Genomic DNA, 19,812 nt, shown 5'->3' on the forward strand with positions numbered 1-19,812 from the left:
CGCTATCTCTCATCAACTTGAAAACTTTAAGAAGTGGATAAGGATTCATTTAGTAGAACTCTACCGATTCTTGTTCGAGCCAGAAAACCAGAAAAGAGGCAGGGGTTACCCGCAGAGTCCCCAGTGTAATGTCAGTGAACTTGCCACAATCCACAAATGAAATGAAGGGATGATAACTGCTTTCACCGTAGCAACTCTATTCATTTCCCCAGCGTTGTCAAGGCCTCCCAGGCAAAAGGAAATAGCAATGGCACTGAGAGGGGCCGTGTGTCCAGAGGGGGGAGTAGGGCAGCTGAGGAAGTCCTTGAGATAGATCAGAGTGCCATGAAAGGAGCTGGTACAGGTGGAGCAGGGGAAAGGGGCATGAAGCAACACACGAGTCCCTGGAATACAGAACAAAGTCAGCCCAGACACCATAAACATACAGCAAGAAAAGGTGATAAAGAGAAAATTCTGGCTGAGGACAGGGCTTTGGAGGATGTCCTGGAGAGAGTAGCTGCCACTGTACAACAACATCAGGCATCAAGAAGTGGTAACTACTGATTAAAGATATGTTGCATTTACTGTGCTCTTCCCAGGTGGGTGACAACGGGAAAACTATTAAATATTTTTATTTACGAAGTTCAAATTTATATTAAACAATGCATTTGCTTAGTTTTAATATTATTTTTATTGCATCCTGACAACTAGACAGATTCATACCTCAATCCATTTAGACCACTGCCTGGAAGATATGCTTCTGGTGGATTGGATGAGGAACATTAACACTCAGATCAATAACTGAAAAAGGTATGGTATGAAAAAGCATACCTGGTATAATTGGAACGAAATACAAAAGGTGATGTGAGGAAAGCAGGCAAAGACATCCAGGATTTACAAATAAGTTGTCAGGGATTTACAAATTAGTAACTATATGACAAAATAATTGCATTAAGCCTTACAGCACCTGTATTAATGTATCTGTCCCCTCCAGGTTTTTACTGCTTGATTGGCATGGCTTCACATGACAAAGATTTATTCTGTGACTGAATGAATGATAAAAAACAAAACACATAGCAGGCTGTACTGGGTTAAAACCCACATCTCAGAATGCAGATTTCCTACTCTTGATGCATGATAAAAAGAAATAAAAGTTACATTTTCAGTTATCAAACGGAACAGTTTGTTCAGAAGAGTTAACTTTCTTTATAAAACAAGCAGACTGAGTATATCAAGTGTCCACCGAATATGCATTTACATTGAGAAATGTATTTATCTTGTTATGGCTTACATTAAAACAACATAAAATACAGAAGTGTCCTTCAAACCATCCGACAGTCTCAGCTCTCATAAGACGACATAAGATTGCAATTTGTTAATCAGCCAGATTTTATGTAATCTTAAACAAAATCACATTGTTTCAACTGAGTTTTGCCAACAAGCGGCCCAATAATGAACCAGTTGAGTGTATAGTTCAATGACAGCTTGAGAAGCCAAATAATTTCCAGAGAGAAATAAAATTTATTAGTTCAAGATCTTCACTAAGAAAACACAGGTGCAACAGCATTTCTGTCTAGCATCAGAGTTTTGTGCTTGTCTAATATGGCTGCACTGCATCTGGGAAGAAGGCTGCATGACACGAGGCACAAACAACTAAAGGCCTTGCTATGCTAATGAGAACAGAAGACTGGTTCTGCCTTCCTACACGTCTTCAGTTTCTTAATGGGGACAGGGATGGCTCCAGACAGACTGAGCATTAATCATTTGGATTCCTTTGTTCAAACTGTATGTGGAGAGAAACTGTAAATAAGAAAGTGACCCTTAACACAGATTCCCGTCCATCTCTTCTCTATTGGCATATAATTCTCTCCTTAGCAGCTGAAAGGCAGGCTTTTCTCTAATACTACATTAAAGAAAGAACCACGTTCATGCAGAATGACCAAGCAACAACAGCTGCTCACTAAACTGAGGAAAAGCTCACCCTGAGCTGTAGCATCCAGTACATAAATTTTAATAAAAATTCCAGGGTAGTAAATTAACTATCTTCACATGAAGCTGATGAGTTCAGGGCATATTTGGTTTTCTAGTTAAAATGTCTTCATTTTAAAAGCAATATGGTTGCTTGTGAATGTCATGCTAAGTTGCAGAACTGCAAAGTTTCTTCATGAATAATACAGTAAGGACACAGGTTATCACGTTCTTCTCCCAGTAGTAATTGTACATTAAAGGGCATTTACAGCATCTACATTTAAATTCTCAGACAAAGTGGATTATAGAAAATATGGTCCTTCTTCAAATGACAACTCAATGGTCTGTGTCTTTTACGCCAGCAGATGCAAACATTTATCTCCGTAAAAAGGCTTTTGACAGCTTTGATTTTGTAAAACTTATGTTACTCCCTATATGGTTTGACTGAAAGAGATTTAAAACAGAATTCATTTCTGCAGCAGTTACACTTATTTCTATTCTATACTGCCACCCTAGATAATATGACAGAAATAGCAACAACTGCCTAGTAAGCATGTCCAGGTTCTGTACCTATTTCCAACCAATGTACCCAAGTGGTCCCAAATCCATTTGTTATTAGCTTAGATACGTTACATATAGCAAGGAGAAGAAAGATGATTCAAGAAAAGCGCCTTCTGGATTTATTTAATTTATTAATCACATGCAGACATTCACCATGGAAAGAAGAACCCATGGTGGATGTAGCTTTAAAAAAAAGCTTTATGCTTAAACCTCCCTTTACATTCCAGTTGGGCTAAAAGTCACACACTAGCCTCGTCCAGTCGATTTATAGCACTGGAGCAACACTGAACACCATCTGCAGGTTTCCAAAGAGATGCAGAATTAGATTATTTTCTAGGCAGATCATCATTAGCTTGTATTAAAAAAAAAAATCCACATTTTTATAAAGCAGACTAATTTAATTCAGAGTTCAAATCAAGACTCTTAACATAATCAAAACCTTACTGTTACAAACCCCTGCATTTTACGGGGTGCAGAAGGAAGCCAGAAAGCCAGAATCAACAGGAAGCTGCCTCTTTGGCTGGCGAGATGGCCTATGCAGGAAACCACCATCCCAGCATGCTTCATCCAGACTAACTAAAGCAGTTAACCAGCACTCTGCAGGGGGAGCAATTGCTTAGGGGGATGACTGCAAATACGTTTCATACATCCTGCAATTTGTCTTTGCTTATTCCATTACACTAAGTTTTACAGAAAGTAGACTCTTTGCCACTGACATACAGGAAATAACTTGACACAATGCAGCCTTTTCACATCCCAGGACCCTCCCTGGTGATGTGGGCACAAGTTACCACTACTGAATCTGGCCATCTTCTCCATGGGGACATCTTTAGATTAGACATTGGACAGGAAAAATGTGGTTGTCAAAGTATTTCTGGCCTTTGTAACTTACGTGCTAAAAACTGGGACTAGAACCACTTTCTTATCTTAATTAAAAATGAAAAAAAAAAAGACCCCTGTTCATGCTATATCTTAGCTCAAGGCAAAATGAGTTGGCGCACTGTCTTAAACAGGAACACTTTAGTCATTTAAGGCTCTCAGTGAGCATAAGGCCAGTTCACTTTTTCAACAGACACATGCACAGACATGAACAGTATCTGCAGGAAAAAAAAAGATACTATTATGAAGGTCAAAACAACTCATGCATTCCTTTTACCCAAGCTTATAAAAGGTTTGCCACTTAGTATTTGGAGTGACAAGTCCTAATCACATCATTTTAAATAAAATGAAAGCATAACTGTTCTGTATCAAGGCTTGCTGAGTTGGTTTTCTTAAGTCTAGCCAAAAAGGCAGAAAACATTTTAATGCACAGCAAGTAATGGAAGTGAAGCACAGTGATTCTAACCACTGAGCCACAAACCATACAGGGAGTCATGAGAAAAGTCACTTGGCACTAACAATCATTCTTCAAATAGAAAATTATCAAGAGTTCGGAGGTTTTTTTCTTTTTTTTTTTTTCCTCCTCCAGGCGTACCAGACAAAGTTACTCAGTTCTAAGATGTCACTGCCATTAAAAATGATTGATCACTGGGATGAATAGTTAAGATTTGTTAAGAATGGTACTTGACTTTCAGAAGATCAAACTGGTATTCTACAAAAATACCAGTCTCTGACGAGTACACAGTAGTCAAACTGTTGTCTTTTGAAACACATGGAACACTGTCAGTGGTTTTTCAAGGAAGGTGCTACAGCTCATATTCTAAGATTTAGTCCATATCCCCTCTGCCCTCTACAGAGAGCATCATGAAGTTCACACCATTCATAAAGGACTAGTCAAATTTTCTTAAGTTTAATTAGAGGTATCACTCTAATCACAGAAAGTAACTGTGAAAATACAGAAGGAAAACAGATCCATGATTACCAGCTTGAAGTTTGTAGGTATTGGGCATGACCCATTTCTCCAATAAGACTTCGCCATTAAAAAAAAAAATAAAAAAAAAATCAAAGAAATGAGAAGGGGGGAAGGAAGGTACAATCTTACCGGAGTCTCAGCTTTCATCTGGGCCCGCAACTTCTCTCGCATTTCTTTTTCATTGAATTTGGCACTTCTTTTTACATAGACTCCTCCATGCTAACCGAGGAAAAAAATGAAAAGTATTAAATATTTAAGTAGTTTACAGTAGATTAGTTGATAGAAGAACAAACAAGACGACAGTGACAAATCACCTTTATGACTCATGCTGCAAATTGCCCACAAGACGGTTTCTCCTAGGATGAAAGCACCTGGAACTAATTTTACATTTGTATGTACTTAAGTTCACAAAATCTGCTTAAATAAAGATCAGATCTAAAAAAAATAAATTATAATACACTTGAAGTGTCTTGTTTAAAGGCATTAAATAATTAACTGGAAGATGGCATTGGAACCAACCCCAGGGATGTGTCTATTCCTGACAACATTGACAAGCAGCTTAAGTTGTAAATCAAGGGAAGAATCACACAACTGAAGTTACTCACATACAAGTACTTACAGGTCAATGTTTTCAGTTTTATGTGCCCACTCTTAAATAGTGACTAATGCAAATAGTGGAGTTACAAGTACTATACTTATACATACAAAATTTATGAGTAGCACAAAAGTAACTAGCATAGGTCTTGAAAATTTCCATACACTTTATTAGGGAATCAAACTTTTAATAAAGAAGTTATATACCAAGATAATAGCTGAGTAAGTAACACACAATGTTTAGAAGGCAAAGGATTTTATATAAGTATTTTTACTGAAAATCATAAAAAGTTAGACCATTTCCTGGAAAAGATGAAATTGTGTGGAACAAGTTAAAAAATTATGACAAAAACTTCAGTAAAAGGACTATGGCAAAGTACACACAAAGAAAGAGGGTTATAGAGAAATATAATTTGCCTCATCATTTCCCTCTTCCATCACTGTTTTATCTACAGTATAGCTACAAGAGGATGTAAACAAACATGCTCCAACATGAACTACTGATACAATGAATTGGGACACAAACACACCCCCCCACAAACCTACAAAAAACCCGCAAAACAAACAAAAGAACAAAAAAAGCAAAACAAAAACCAAATATAGCTTCCAAATGACAGAATTTCATTTTAAGGCACTTTGTTTTAATGGATTTTCTAACCCATTCCTTAACTTGCTAATACTCTTTCCTGCCCACCCTGACTGTTGGCGTTAGGATTTGTCAGATAATTTCTATCCATTTACAGTTTTACACACTCTTGACAGAAATGTGACGGTAAGATTAAAACTACTAAGAGCTGAACCCTATTCAAATGTCTTATCTCAGGAAAAGATACAGTACATTGTAGAAACAAGGGTGGTGGTGTGTGTGCAGGGAGCTATTATTTTATTTGGAATGCATGGACAGGAATAAAGTCTGAGGGGTTTGGAGGAGGCAGGTGGAAGAGGTGCTTATGCAAAGTGCTTTCAGCCTTTGCTTTTCATGGCATGGAGAGATGGCTGTACAGCTGTTTAGCTGGTGGTGTTTGATGTGACTTTCAAGTTTCTCTCTAACAGCTGCAGTGAAAAGGAACAGAAAGTCAACAGTACAGTAAGCCTATATTAAATATACTGTCTTAACATTATTGTCTGTGGTTCCCTTCCAAGGTGAAATAGCCAGCTGCAAGACTCAGCTGTGCTCCTGTGGCTGGCAGGGGATGAAAACCAAGAACAGAATCCCCCAGGCCACCAAGCTTGGCCTTTACCAGGCTGGAGCATCATATCGGCACCATCCCACAAGCAGTTTACCAGTCCCCAGTAGATAATGGCGTGAACACAAACATGTTCTATCCTATCAGCTGTTCAGCACACAGAGAGCCACATGTTATCTACACATTCCACATGTAAGAGCTGTTTTTATGATCTGGCACCATTAAAGGGAAGTAGGAGTCTTATTCTGTACAGTGACACTTACCACAACAACTGCTTTCAGGATGGGCAAACTCAGTCTGGTATCAGAAATAATGCATCTGCTATACAAGACTTCCATGCAATTGGTAAGTCGTCATTCCATGTGAGTTCAGCTAGGCCAGGCTTTGATAAATGAGAGAAGCCTAGAATCAAAGCCTTCCCTTATGTATCAAATTACTAACCAGCTGCAGCGACCTGGGAAAATACTGAACCACCTTCTTCTTCAATTTGTGAACTTGGAGAAATCAAGTTACTATTGTACAGTTTGCTTAGGGACACCACAACACCAAAGACAGGTTTGGTCTCCCTACCTCAGACTTTTTAATGCTCAGAAATAGATTTGAACTTCTCAAGTAAATACAAGTATACAGTCACATAACGTACGAACAGACAAATTACATATCGTATGATCACCACTCGCTGCATACAACCCAACTACATCAATATGTCAGCTCCCTATGGCGCAGGGTTACAAAGCTAAATAGAGGCAAGATGCCACACTAGCTAAATATTTGGCTAAAAATCAGTAACAACCAAAAGGGTGCACAGGCTGATGCTGAATAACAGAAAAGACAAAGACATACTTCCTATGTTAAAAAGTCAAATATTTTTGATATCCCAGAGTTTGCCTATCAAAATCACATCCCAGTCTCACCAGGTGGTATAAGATGAATAGGAGCTAGCTACGTTTTGGTGGAGAAAGATAGGGAGAAAAAAAAATTCTGTTCCACCCAAAAATAATAAAGCCAGTTTTATGAAAAGAAATAGCTTGACCTAATAAATCAAACCTGGTACATAACAGGTTAACTTAAGTGGTTCTTTTCTTTTCTTGCTATTAGATAGCTGCCTTCAAAGAAGAATGCTAGTTATGCAGTTGTATATAGCTCAAATTCCCCAATTTGTATTGCATTTCCTTTTCAGTAAGAGATCAAATATATGAATGCTTTTCAAAACAGATTTCTGGAAGTACTGTTTTTAAGGTTATAATTTTTTTCCGCTGTACTTTAAAAGCCCCTCTCTCAGTCAACAATGGATTATGTTTACAAATATACTTCCTTTGTGCCCAATTTTCTTTCTCCTGGACATCCAGACCACGTTTATTTCCAAACAGGATGTTTACCTGAGGTAGGGAATATGAATTCCGTGAGCATGGCGTAATTACATGGCTCTGGAAACTTTTAGTGGAGTGTAAATGACATCACTGACAGAACATCAACAGGAAGGGCAGGAAGTGTTTTATGTTTTTTGCACTGTTTGGTGTGATAAAAACAATAAAAATACCTATTAGCTTGCACTGCAGTCCTGCTGCATCCCGTCTCAGTCATTTAAACACATATGCATCACCACTGTTAGTAAGCTGCCTTTCATTTGTGTCACTGAATTAAATATATACATATCTAAAAATATATATAATCATCCCCCACTAAATCTTGTAGAAGTTTTATGTTTTGAGGAATCCAAAGCTGAATGGATTTTATTTAATATATATGTTTTGGTTAAAAACGTAGGCTACATTCAGATTAATTTCCACAGGAACCTTCTTTTAACAGTCAATATAGCAGTCAGGAAACTGTGCACCGGATATTTCAGAGAGCAATAGTAATTTTCCAAAATCTTGAAAAAATCACTTCTGGGCACCTAGTGATAGTGGATGGAATATATACCCTGCGTGTATTTTAATTAGAGCAGAATTAAATCACCACCAGTGTAATGACTACAGGCAAGGACAAAGAGCAAAATATTTCCATGAAGCAGACTGGTCACTTCAGTGGAAGAAAAATGTAGAGAACCAGAGTCGTTAGTGGGGACAAGCATTAGACAACAGAGAATTCCATTTTCTTCCAGTGGATATCCTCAGTGAGGTATGACAAGGTGTGAAAGTCTGTACTTGTTTTGGGGACTGGGACAGCAAACCCACTGGTAAAAAGAAACTGAACAGTCATCTTATGTTCTCTGCAGCATATTCTTTTCTAAACATTGATATTTTAGAAGAAAAGATGGCAACCACCCATGCTCCAGCCTAGATTTATAGCCTACTTGCTAAGGCACTCATCCAGAAGACAATAAACATTTTCAGCTATCAAGCTGAAAACATTGAACCTGGATCTCTCAGTATCTCAGAGGACCCTCTAACCTCTTACACACTGAACAGACAGTAGGAACTTCAACCACTACCTGTGCTCTAAGATAAAACGGTGGAACACTGCACACCCTAGCGAGCACCATCTTCTTATGAGACATGATCCAAGATTCTGAACCTCTGTTCAAATTAGGTACCTACACCCAAGCTAGAAGGCAACACCCGATTGCTGGGGAAGGCCACTGTTTAAGGCACTTCATGGATCTGTACCTTCCCTGGCCCAATGCCCTCTGAACCCAATCCAATTTACATTAGCTTCTTGGAGGCAAAATTTCAGCATCAATGGCCACACAAGGGCTGTCCTGCCTCCTCCCCTCTTCCCACCCATGGCTGTATACTCAAAACTTTCCCTCTTTTGGTGGTTCTGACAACCAACTGATCTGACTTGAGTTAAGGATGCAAGAGCACAAGCGGTGAGAGGGGAACATGCAGCCAAGGATGAGTGAGATAGTAAAGCCTCCTATTTGGACATACATCCGTAGTTGCCTACTCTTCATATATTCCTCTGATAATTTCCTAATATACAGTTCAAGTCATACCCAACATAGTATTTCTCTCAGTATTCCCCATCCTCTTGGACAGGGCTGACAGCCTATTCAAACTGTCTAATCCCTTAGAAGTACTTTTCTAACTGTTTTTTTTTGCTTTTCTTCGTCTGGGCAGTGGGGGCAGGGAGGTGGGGAGCAGAAAGCTGTTCAGGGAACAGGTAAAGATCAAAGAAAGAAGCCAAAGCAGAAAAATCTTATCAAACAGGCACTTCGGAACAGTTACCCCAAAGTTAATCCATTTCTATTCTAACAACTAAGCACCCTTCTAAATCCTGAGATAAATACTGTGAAGCCATTTCTGATCACCTAGCAAAACATACCAATACTTGCAAAAACATCCCCTCTGCATTTTATTTCATTTGTATATAGAAAGAATCCTGCTTTAAGAAAAAGCAAAGGACAGATGTGAAATTCAGAGAGGATTTTAGGGAGGTAAAGCCATCTACACTGTTCTCCAGCATTTTAGATTAAAGATCACATCCACTTAGTATGTCGGCTGTACAATGACCATGGCCCATTGTTTCTTCAGTAATTGTGTAATTTTGAGTCACATCAGGTTGAGCTCTCAAACTAAGAGGAACAAGAGGAGCATTACGCAGGAAGAAGAGAAACTAAAGGTAGTATAGGAATACTGCTAGACTCAGGTTTTTGCTTAACTGAAGTCCAAAGCAAAATCGTCAACACTTTCACAGAGGCTGGGATCTGCTTTTCCTCCACACTATACCGAGGTTTAATTTTCCTCTTTTACAGTGTGCTAAAACCAAACAATTGAAAAATAAGTGCACCACAGCAATGTCAATTTACTCCCAATTTGTAGAATGATTTTTAAAAACCCATGTAGAGAAAAATAAGGTCTGTTTCATAAACTGCTAAGTGGGTTTTTGGATTGTAAAGAGAACAAAGTTCTATTATATTTTAAATGCTTCTAACAGACTCTACAGTTTTAGTTCTAGTAATGAACACCATCCATAATAAGTGTTCATTTAGAAAAGTAAACTGATTCTTTAATAACCGTCTCTCAACTAAGATACACATCTAACTACACTGAATGAAGCCTGGTATTTTCTTGCCAGGTCAGAACTACATCTTCCCAGCATGTATGAAAAATGGAAGGAATGTACACCTTACATACTTGACCCACAAACAGCAAGGAAAAGGTGAATGAGCTTACCTGTGAAAAATACCACCCATACAGCGGAAGCCATTTTAACCCGTCTTTCAAGACGTACCGGACATGCCCGAGAGCATTCTGCCTAATTGCCAGCATGTCCGCAATAATCCAATCAACTGCAAAGACAAAAGACCAAAACGTTTAGTTAAACTAGATTTTAATTGCCACTGATGAATCAAAAAGCGCATGTTGTACGTACAAATGTCATTAAAGATTTCTGAACTAGAATTTCTTGCTTGTTAAGGCAGGGCTGGAAAGAGACACAGTACACAGACAAGCAGATTTTTAAAAAATCTAACAGTGTTAAGGCAAACAAAAAAATACAAACCTGTACACTGATGATTTGATAAATATATTACATTTTCTTTATTTTTTGGCAAATCCCCATAGATTATTACCTAAAAAAAAAAAGATATACAGCATTACTTTATTTTCATTGCATTAGGCAGTGATGAGATCCAACGCAGTAATTAGCCATTTCCCAGGAAAACTGACAGCAAGTTAGCACTGTTAACAGGAAAACACCCCATCACTGCATCAGTACCCACCAGGCATACAACTAACTTATCAACAAAACAGTGAATATTAATTAATGAGGGCTTAAGACAGCAATTCTGTTCTTGTGCCTCAGCCCTAGAACTGGATCCATGGGAGCTGACCTACACCCACAAGATCCCTACATTAATATAACTAAAGATAAGGAAGATTCATAGACATGTACCAAACCATCATTTAACTTCATACATCTAATGAATAAGACATGTTTCAGCCAGACACATTATCATTCTGTCTAAAATGGTAAATTTTACGGGATTAGATCAAGAACAAAATCTCAATCATTTGCCATGATTTTAACCATCAAGAATGAACAAAAAAACCATGAGGTTGAGGGGTGTCTTTAAATTGGTCTTCAGCTTACAGCCAGCAAGTTTTGTTACGTTTTTTGCCTCCATTACATTAAAGACACCCTTTAAACTCTTAGTTTTCCAACCCTGAAAGGTAACTGCCTACTAGTGAAATAACCTCCTGAGAACATGACCACAAAGCAAGATGCTGAAGCATTAATTCAATTACTTTTATTTCAAATATAAAATGAGAAATTAAACCATTCTGAATTGAAGAATCCATACAGCCATTTAATTATCTTTAGTAAATATTTTCATTGTCTAATGAAGCTTGGTTTTTCCAGCCAGTACATTCTAGGTTGCATTCCCTCCTTGCTCTGCCAATACCAACGGCTGTACTCCTTGTTCCTAGAAGTTAGATGTATTAATAATACACTCTTCTTCAAAGTGACTCCATTCGCCAAAAACCAAAGTGCTATTTGGAAGGTTTACCCACTTATTATCACCACTTCCTTAGTCTGGACCATCTGGGAATTTTATCAGGAAGATCTAATTAATACAAAATCTTGACTAATATAATTTAGTATGCCAAGTCTCGTATCGATCCTTACAGAAGGTCTCTACGAGCATCTCTGGAAAATCTGCCCAACTCTCAGTTAACCTGTAATACCAGATAGGTAATGCCTTGTACCGTCTCGTATGCTAGGCAAAACTCCCACATAAAGCTGCATGTTTTACATTCACACTGCTCCTTCTTTGAAAATACAACTGCAGTGTTGATTAAATTTTGTTTTCAAGTCAAGAATCCAGATATTGGCAAACTATGATATTCAGTAAATATGTGAACAAGAGATCATCCTGCATACAGCAAAAAGAACATTACTTATTTGACTTCATTTAAAAAAAAAAAAAAAGGCATGCACAATAAATTTTAACTGAACATTATTTGTAACAAGTGAGTGGACAAGTATATTCTGAATAGTATCCAGGAAAATAAAACAAGATTTTGCTGTAGGAGTATTTTTCTCATTGGAGTTCCAGCAGAACTTATAAGCTTACCACTGACACTCCAGGTATCACGAACTATTTAATGCAAGGTAGTAGTCAGAGGGGCTGATCTTAGAGTTCAGGTACAAAAATTTCACTGAAATAAAAAATTATCTTCCTACTCTCACTTATGGAGTTAAAGCTTAATTTTTCAAGTGTACACCTTTCCAGCGGTGTTACGCAGCAGGTCCATAAATACTGTTTTCTTTAATTTCGAGCTAAGATTCCACTATGCAGTTTCTGGCAAAGATTGCTTTGGAGGAAGGGAAAAGGCCTAATACTAAATCCGAAGGTCCCAAATGCTATCTGTGCTTTTTTAAAATGTAAGAAAATAAGAGCAAGAGGAAAACAATATCTGCCCTTGATACCGTAAGAGCAGCCCCACACAAGAAACAGGGTTTGTATTATACAATTTATAATTTCAACTTGTAAAAATTTCCACTTTAATGTAAGAAGTCAAAATCTCAGTGTAATCAGACCCACAATTCAAGCATTCACTTGTGACTATTGCATGAATAAAAACAAATATAAAGGATCGTTCCCTTAAAAAACATGTATGATTGAGTCTGCCAAATATAACAGTTAATCTATTTTTTTTTATTTCAATAAGATTGGATCTAGTTCACTTTTTAATCCCAGAGGAACACCCACTCATTGTTACTGTAAGCAATTTCTACGTTATGTCTTACCGTAACAGTTACATGTATTTACATGTAATGGACCAAAATTTTTTACTCATGATAAAAGACATAACTGTACTGTTGTACAGACACAAAAAAAAACCCCAAACCCCCCCCAACCCCCTATCTTTTCCTATTTATAATTAGTTCTCATTAAACACAAAAAGTTGGATATCTTATTTCAAAGCAAAGGAAGGCTTCAGAAAATCTGGAAACTCTATTTTGTTTGCTCAGATGGCTCAGCCTAGGAGGATACAACAGCTTTAACTGCAGCATCATTCACTTCAGCACTGCCCGTGTCAGTATTGTCGAGACAAGGCTTATACAGTTCATGAAAGGCCAGCAAACAGCTATTCACGTATCAGACATTCACAGCTAGAAACTGAGAGCTACAAACAATACAGCTGTTATTACAACCAGGTAAGAATGGCTTCTTCAGACTTCAGAGGAGACACCTACCCTGTGGGCAGCCACACAGCTGAGAAGAAAACATTTTTGCTTTATTGTTGTGTTTCTGAAAATTTTCATAGACCTTACACAACAAATGGCTAACAGTTAAGAGCTTTGAATCCTGCAAAAACATTGCCCTCTCCCCTTTGAGATGATGTCTGAAGAAATCAACCTGCTTGTGTATAAGCAGAAGAGTCCCCCAGGGCAAGCCTTCAATTTCTGGCAATCTGATGCTTTTAGGTGAACCAGAGCACCTCACGTATATTATAGCTGCAGAAGAAAATGACAGAGCATTCTTCTTTTCAGTCTCCAGAAAACCTCTGACTCCCTGCTGGTTTTTTGTAGCTAGCTTTGCAGACTTCCCTGCTGCAGAGACTGTGCAGTTCTCTCAGTCTGCTGGTGCAGAAGAGAACTGGGGACCACAGTGAAGGCAAGCTCGAGTGATTCACCAGGGACAGCAATGTGCAGAAACAAGCGTACACAGTGCCAGGTTGTGTACATGTCGCTTTTAAAGCAACCCGAAGAGACCAGAGTAGCTAGCAGACTCCTAGTCCTCCTCAAAAGAACAGTGCCATTCCCAGGGTCTGCAGAGCACCAGAGGGGGTGGCCTTCCCCTCCGCAGGGCACTCACTAGCCAGCACCAGGGAAGCGGTGCAGGACATACCTGGGAGGCAGTTTTCATTTTCAAAAGCTAGTGGACCTGGCGTTTCAGATATTTTATGCACAGCTCTCCAAATGCCACAGTATACGTACATTCTACCTATGGATCAGCTTGAAAGACTGAGAAGACAAATGTCCTGTCTGCCACAGCGAACACAGATTCATTTAAATAGGTGCTGCTTTGTTTAAAAAAAAAGGCACAATGAAGTCAAGCAAAGAAAACAAGTTAATAGGAGGAGCAAGCCAAAGTAAGCAGACATTTGAGGGAAAATATTTAAAATGCAGATTTACAGTCTAACATGGCAAACATTACTTGGGTACAGAACATTAAAATGTGTGCTTTTAGCCATGTTTTGGTTGTTTCACATCCCAGTTCACAATAATGGGTAATATGGTTACTGTGAATATGGGTCTTTCACATCTGTTTACACAGCAGTGCTGTCAAACTCAATTCAGTGAGGTCTCAAATAAAGGAAACTGAATGCTAACAGATCCCCTTCTGTGGGATGGTACCCAGCTTTCCTGGATGCCATACACCAAGCTGTTCACACGCTCAGCAGGCACAAGATACACCTCAGAGCATCGTGGCCAGAGGAAGCTCTGGTTCATTGGCCGGAGGTTACAAGTTGCCCTGATGGAAGAATTTACTTAACTCAGTGATAGGCTGATCTAGGCATGCAAATAGGAGCTCCTGGCTGATCTGATGACACCAGTTTCAGCATTCCTAGCAGCCTGTGCTGCTTCCAGTGCAACATATTCAACTATGCTGCACTAACGTGGTAGGTCACGTAGCTATGTAAAATAGTCCCGCATGGCAGCCACACCTGAACAGCTCATAATTTGCATAGTTTCACTGCAACAAGGTGGACATTCCCAATTTAGAGTTTTATTTCTTGCTTATGAAATCTGCACATACCAAAGAAAATCAAATAGATCATTTAATCACATCCTAGCTACATCAGCTCAGTAAACAGGGCCATGACAATAACAACTCAAGAGGTAAAAGTACTCACACTATCAGGAGACCTGCTTGCAGGACAACTGGTGACCATATCAAACTCCTAGCAAAGAGATTACCTTACTATGATAATTGAATGTGGCTGGTAATAGGTGCAGTTCAGGAGCCGACCTGCAAGCAGATCTGGAACTTCTGCTTCAGCAGCAGTAAGGCAACACAGCTGGTTATTGGTGGTAAAAACCCAGTCCATCTCATCTCATCATGTCACATGCCTACCAGCACACTCATTCTTGGTTCCTCAGACTTCTTAACCCTTATCCCTTCTCTGTTCAAAGAAACCAGGTGTGAACTGCAGAATGACACTCCCTTCTTTGCTGTTACTTCAACAACACTAAGTGCACTGGGGCACTTCGCGGAGAAGGTGGAGCATTCTTATCAGGGAAAGTCAGCTTCAAGCATAGGCAACAGCAGCTAGAAAGAAGGATAAAAACAGTAGGATAATAGCAGGAGAATGTTCCTTCCCCTCTCCTAAAGGAAGCTGTGCTATCCTCACAACACACACCTCTCTCCATTTCACTACTACTTCCTGACTATTTTTGTAACTGGGGTTGCATGCACTTTAGGACAAGAGCATCTTTGTTAGCTGGGCACTACTACAGTATGAGTGCTAATTAAAATAAGTAGTATCCTAGGATGTATTTCTCATCTCTTCGTTAAAAGTCTGGATACAATTTTGTGGTGAAAGGGTGAAGCTTGCATCAACAGACTACCAAAAGCAACTACCAGATACAGCTTCTGAAGTCACTGTGTAACCTGTGCAAGCTGACTTCTGCAGCATTGCTGCAGGCATCTTTTGGGAAGTTGTTTAAATTGCCTCTTAGTCTAAAAACCTGCCTGATGACACCACCACTCCTTTGAGCTTCTGGAGAGTACCTCAGATCACAGAATCTATCTACCCTGTTTGACAAGAAGCAGGCTCAAGACAGGATACAAATGGGGAACTTGTACTTGGTGCTGACAAATTTCTCAGGTTTTCAGACGTCCTACGATAAGAATTTCAAATGGGTATTTTTCTTCACAGAAGTCAAAGAAACACTTTTATTCGCATTTAAGAGATACGGGTTTCACTTGCCTACAGCATAATGAATATGAATACAACAGAAGGAGAAAGGACTTCTCATGTTTTAGTTTTTAGTTGCTTTTTTCACTAGATCTGACCAAAAAAGTCTACCTTTAAGTATAATTTTTCTAAAAAATACCTTTAGGTCATATACAGTTTTTAGGTGATGGTCACATTATCGCTACACCTCATAGCCTCTTTAGTTAAAGAGACTATCTGCTCAACACATAATTCCACAAGTCTGAAGTCTGCTGCTGAGGCTCAGCATCAAACCGTAAAATCACAACGCAATCCACGTTACTGAAGGAGAGTTCACTCAAATATTCTGCAGCTATGTATTTTGCTGGGGTTTAGTGAAAAAAAAACATTGCCAAGAGACTGAGCTCTGAGGAATAGTGAGAAAATTCCTATATGTAATTAATTTGTTTTTAAATCATTCAATTGAACCAGAAAGCAGAGAAATTAAAAAAAGTTACTGCCATTTTATTCCTTTTTTGTAAGATTATATTAGCAATATACATGGATTATGCAGGACTGAATCATACCACCTGATGTTAAGTACGAAGTCTGTATATTTTTGCTTTCACACTAGCTTTTAGTCTTTATGGTCTAAATTGACAAACTGTTATAAGCATGAGGAGTTATGTTTCATTCAATAGCACTAGCTTCATGTACAGAAGTCTAATTCTGATGCTGAATTTAAAGGCTTTACAGTTTCTCAGCTGAATTAAAAATAACTGACCCCTGAATTAAGGGAAAGCTCTTTCTGGAAGAATAAGAATCCATAAAATCTTAAAGGAAATGCAGTTATCTTGCGAGCTAATGAAAGCACATTAATATTTATAATAAAATTTATAGTATCTATGTCAGTAAAAATACAACTTTAGAGTCTTATTCTGCGCATATTTGACTATTTGTTGTATTTGACCATAAAAAAGACTTGCAAATATTTAGGCTATAAGGAATTAATTGCATAATTTTCTAGAGTTTTATAATGAATTAAATAATTTTCACTGCAGGCAGGCAGTCTGAAGAAAAATCTTCATGGTTTCACTGCCATCAGCTTCCTGAAGCAAATCAAATCACAGCAATAACAACTACCACATTTATTTTGAGCAAAAGCTGAAAGAGTTTTATACAGAGAAAAGTATATACTCAGAACATCTAGTTACAGCAGCAGGCTAAATGATGCCAACATTCCCTGTTACTCTGAATACTCTTAACAGGGTAGATGGATTCTTAAAAAAAAACAAAAAAACCACACCACACCACAAAACCCCCTCAATCGCGTAAAAGGAGCGAGACACTTGTTAACAGATGAGCAATATAATGTGTTTCACTAGACTAGTTTTGTTTTCAACGCCCACCTGCCTGCAATTTTCAAAGATGCTGCAGAGAGGACAGAGATGTGAAGGACTTAATCCTACATCAGCATTACACACCTTTCCTTACAGACCTCCCCAAAGCCTCCGATGGTGATTTAGAGCAGAACATTACAAACCACTTTATTCACAGTAGTCTAAGGTTACCTAGTTAGTGATATGTATAGTTTCACAACGTCTCATTCACAGGGTGATTCAGGTGGTGATTATTGTTTAGAGAAGGGGCAAGCAGTAGAGCAAAGAAGTTCTGGGAAATATCCCTAACTGGAATACGCAATGTAAGCAAAATGCTAATTTCAGAGAAAATAAGTTGCTACAATACCAAGTATGTTGGGACAATTTCAGTTAGTTTACACTTAATTAAACAATGGTTCCAGACCAGATTCAACAAAACCACTCCAGTAGCTACCCACGGCACACCAACCAGAAGCAGGAGCTCTTGGCTTCTGGGGGAACTCAGAGCTGCAGAAGGGGATTAAAAAAAATCTGTAATACTGAGCCTGCCAGCCTTGAACTGCCAGAATCTAGCCCACTGAAAGCAGATGCAGACCTTAAATCCTGTCCTGCCCCAACACGCTGCTCACTGCTGTTAGAAGGTACATCTATGGACCAGGGATTCTATTCTGAAAACAAACTGCTAAACCAGCTTTTTCAAAGAAGTGGCAGGAATATGTGTATTTAGAAAGAATTGAACTATTGCATCCTGTAAGTTGAGTTTGTGCTCTAAGTCATTAAGTTACCTCATTAAGAGAGGTACCATAACTTATTCCTTTTGGGTTTTCTTTGTTTAAACAGGAAAAAAGAGCCAAAACTTTTCTTTTGTTTTCGAGATCCGCAGTCCTGCCAGCATATGTGACATATCATTTGAGAGTACTTTGTAGATTGAGGAGCTTTGCTTCTGGATTCTGATCAGGGCTATACATGGGTTGGGAACTTTGCTTTAAGTACACACAATTACTTCGTTCCTGTCTGGAATCCTTAGCTATCTGAGGAACCTTAAAAAAAAGGGCATCTGTATAACTTAACTGTTTCAGTCTTTGTGACACTAAAAAGCAGGACTTATCATGAACATAGTTTTAAGATTTTGGCATATAAATTATCAAAAAAATCCTATTTTCAGTGCCTAAATAATTTACTCGATCTTTCTGCAAATGGCTTGCTTTTGATTACAGCGCAGTTCTGTGGCACAGACCATGGAGTGGCCCACAGTTACAATTAGTAACCACTTCGGAAAGTCCAGGTTAGAGGATCTAAATAACTTTCATAATAAATCACCAGTAATTACTTTTTTTTAAACAAGTACTGCACATATTTCAAATATATATAGCACATGTGAAAGAAGATTATTTATAAGCTGAGATTTCAACAGGAGGGTTTTTCTGAACATCTGGCATCTTTGTATTACGCAAAACCTGAACTCGCCTTCCAGCACAAGAGTATTCCACCTGTTTCATTAGGAGAGAAATTGTCTCCCTTGTAAGCCTGTGGCACTTCTGAAGATTTCTTCCCACAGATTTTTATAATTTCCTTAAAGGGAAAAGTGACCCACATTTAATGTAGCTATTATTTACTTTACTACTGTTCTGTAGTAGAAAATACATAACGTCCATGTCCCATCCCATCCATCTCCCTCAAAATAGCAGCTATGGTGCCTTGGTACATTAAGCACATTCTAGAAATGTTATCTTTTGTGCACCTCACGCCAGCCAGAAGCAGGAAACCTTGTGGCGGTTTGCAGTGCTCCTCTAGCTAGAGCCCTTTATAATAGGAACTTTGCTTCTAAATGCCAAGGACTCCAAGGAGGAGTTGATTGTATCTTTATTTGTAATACTCATACAAGCAGTTCTATCAGGTACAGACAGAACTGGTGTGAAGCTATCGATGCATCGACATGCATGGGAAAGGGGATAATTAAGAAACCTCTACACCTTCTGCTTGTGATTGTGGAATAAGATTTTTGAAAGCTCCTCCACACATTTTCACTGGTTGGAAGGGAACTCAGGGATCATCTAGTCCAACCTTTCTGGGAAGAGCACAGTCTAGACAAGATGGCCCAGCACCCTGTCCAGACGACTCCGGAAAGTGTCCAACGTGGCGAGTCAACCACTTCCCTGGGGAGATTATTCCCGTGGGTGACTGTCCTCACTGGGAAAAATTTTCCTCGTGTCCAATCGGAATCTCCCCAAGAGCAATTTGTGTCCGTTCCCCCTTGTCCTCTCCATGGGACTCCTTGCAAAAAGGGAGTCTCTGTCTTTGTAGCTGCCCCTTAAGTACTGGTACATGGTGATGAGATCCCCGCTAAGCCTCCTTTTCTCAAGGCTGAACAAAACCAGTTCTCCCAGCCTAGCCTCGTATGGCAGGCTTCCCAGTCCTTTGATCATCTTGGTGGCCCTTCAGTATGTATTTAGAAT

General features: G+C 38.8%; 1 protein-coding gene across 2 annotated transcripts in view; it reads right to left on the minus strand.

Moving 5' to 3' along the window:
• AGPAT5 (1-acylglycerol-3-phosphate O-acyltransferase 5) overlaps window positions 1-19,812 on the minus strand; it is a 60,122-nt gene that overhangs the window by 31,861 nt on the left and 8,449 nt on the right. The window contains exons 1-4 of one of the 2 annotated variants that reach the window (XM_064447943.1): window positions 14,955-15,008; window positions 10,588-10,657; window positions 10,260-10,375; window positions 4,490-4,579 (exon numbers count right to left, since the gene is read on the minus strand). In XM_064447943.1, coding sequence (XP_064304013.1) covers window positions 4,490-4,579; window positions 10,260-10,375; window positions 10,588-10,657; window positions 14,955-14,993 — 315 coding nt within the window. In that variant the 5' untranslated portion in view covers window positions 14,994-15,008. Of the gene's footprint in view, window positions 1-4,489; window positions 4,580-10,259; window positions 10,376-10,587; window positions 10,658-14,954; window positions 15,009-19,812 lie in introns of those variants that run through there. The other variant, XM_064447941.1, reaches the window with a different exon arrangement.

Source organism: Phalacrocorax carbo, chromosome 3 (genome assembly GCF_963921805.1).
Source record: "Phalacrocorax carbo chromosome 3, bPhaCar2.1, whole genome shotgun sequence".
In the NCBI taxonomy this organism is placed as follows: Eukaryota; Metazoa; Chordata; class Aves; order Suliformes; family Phalacrocoracidae; genus Phalacrocorax; species Phalacrocorax carbo.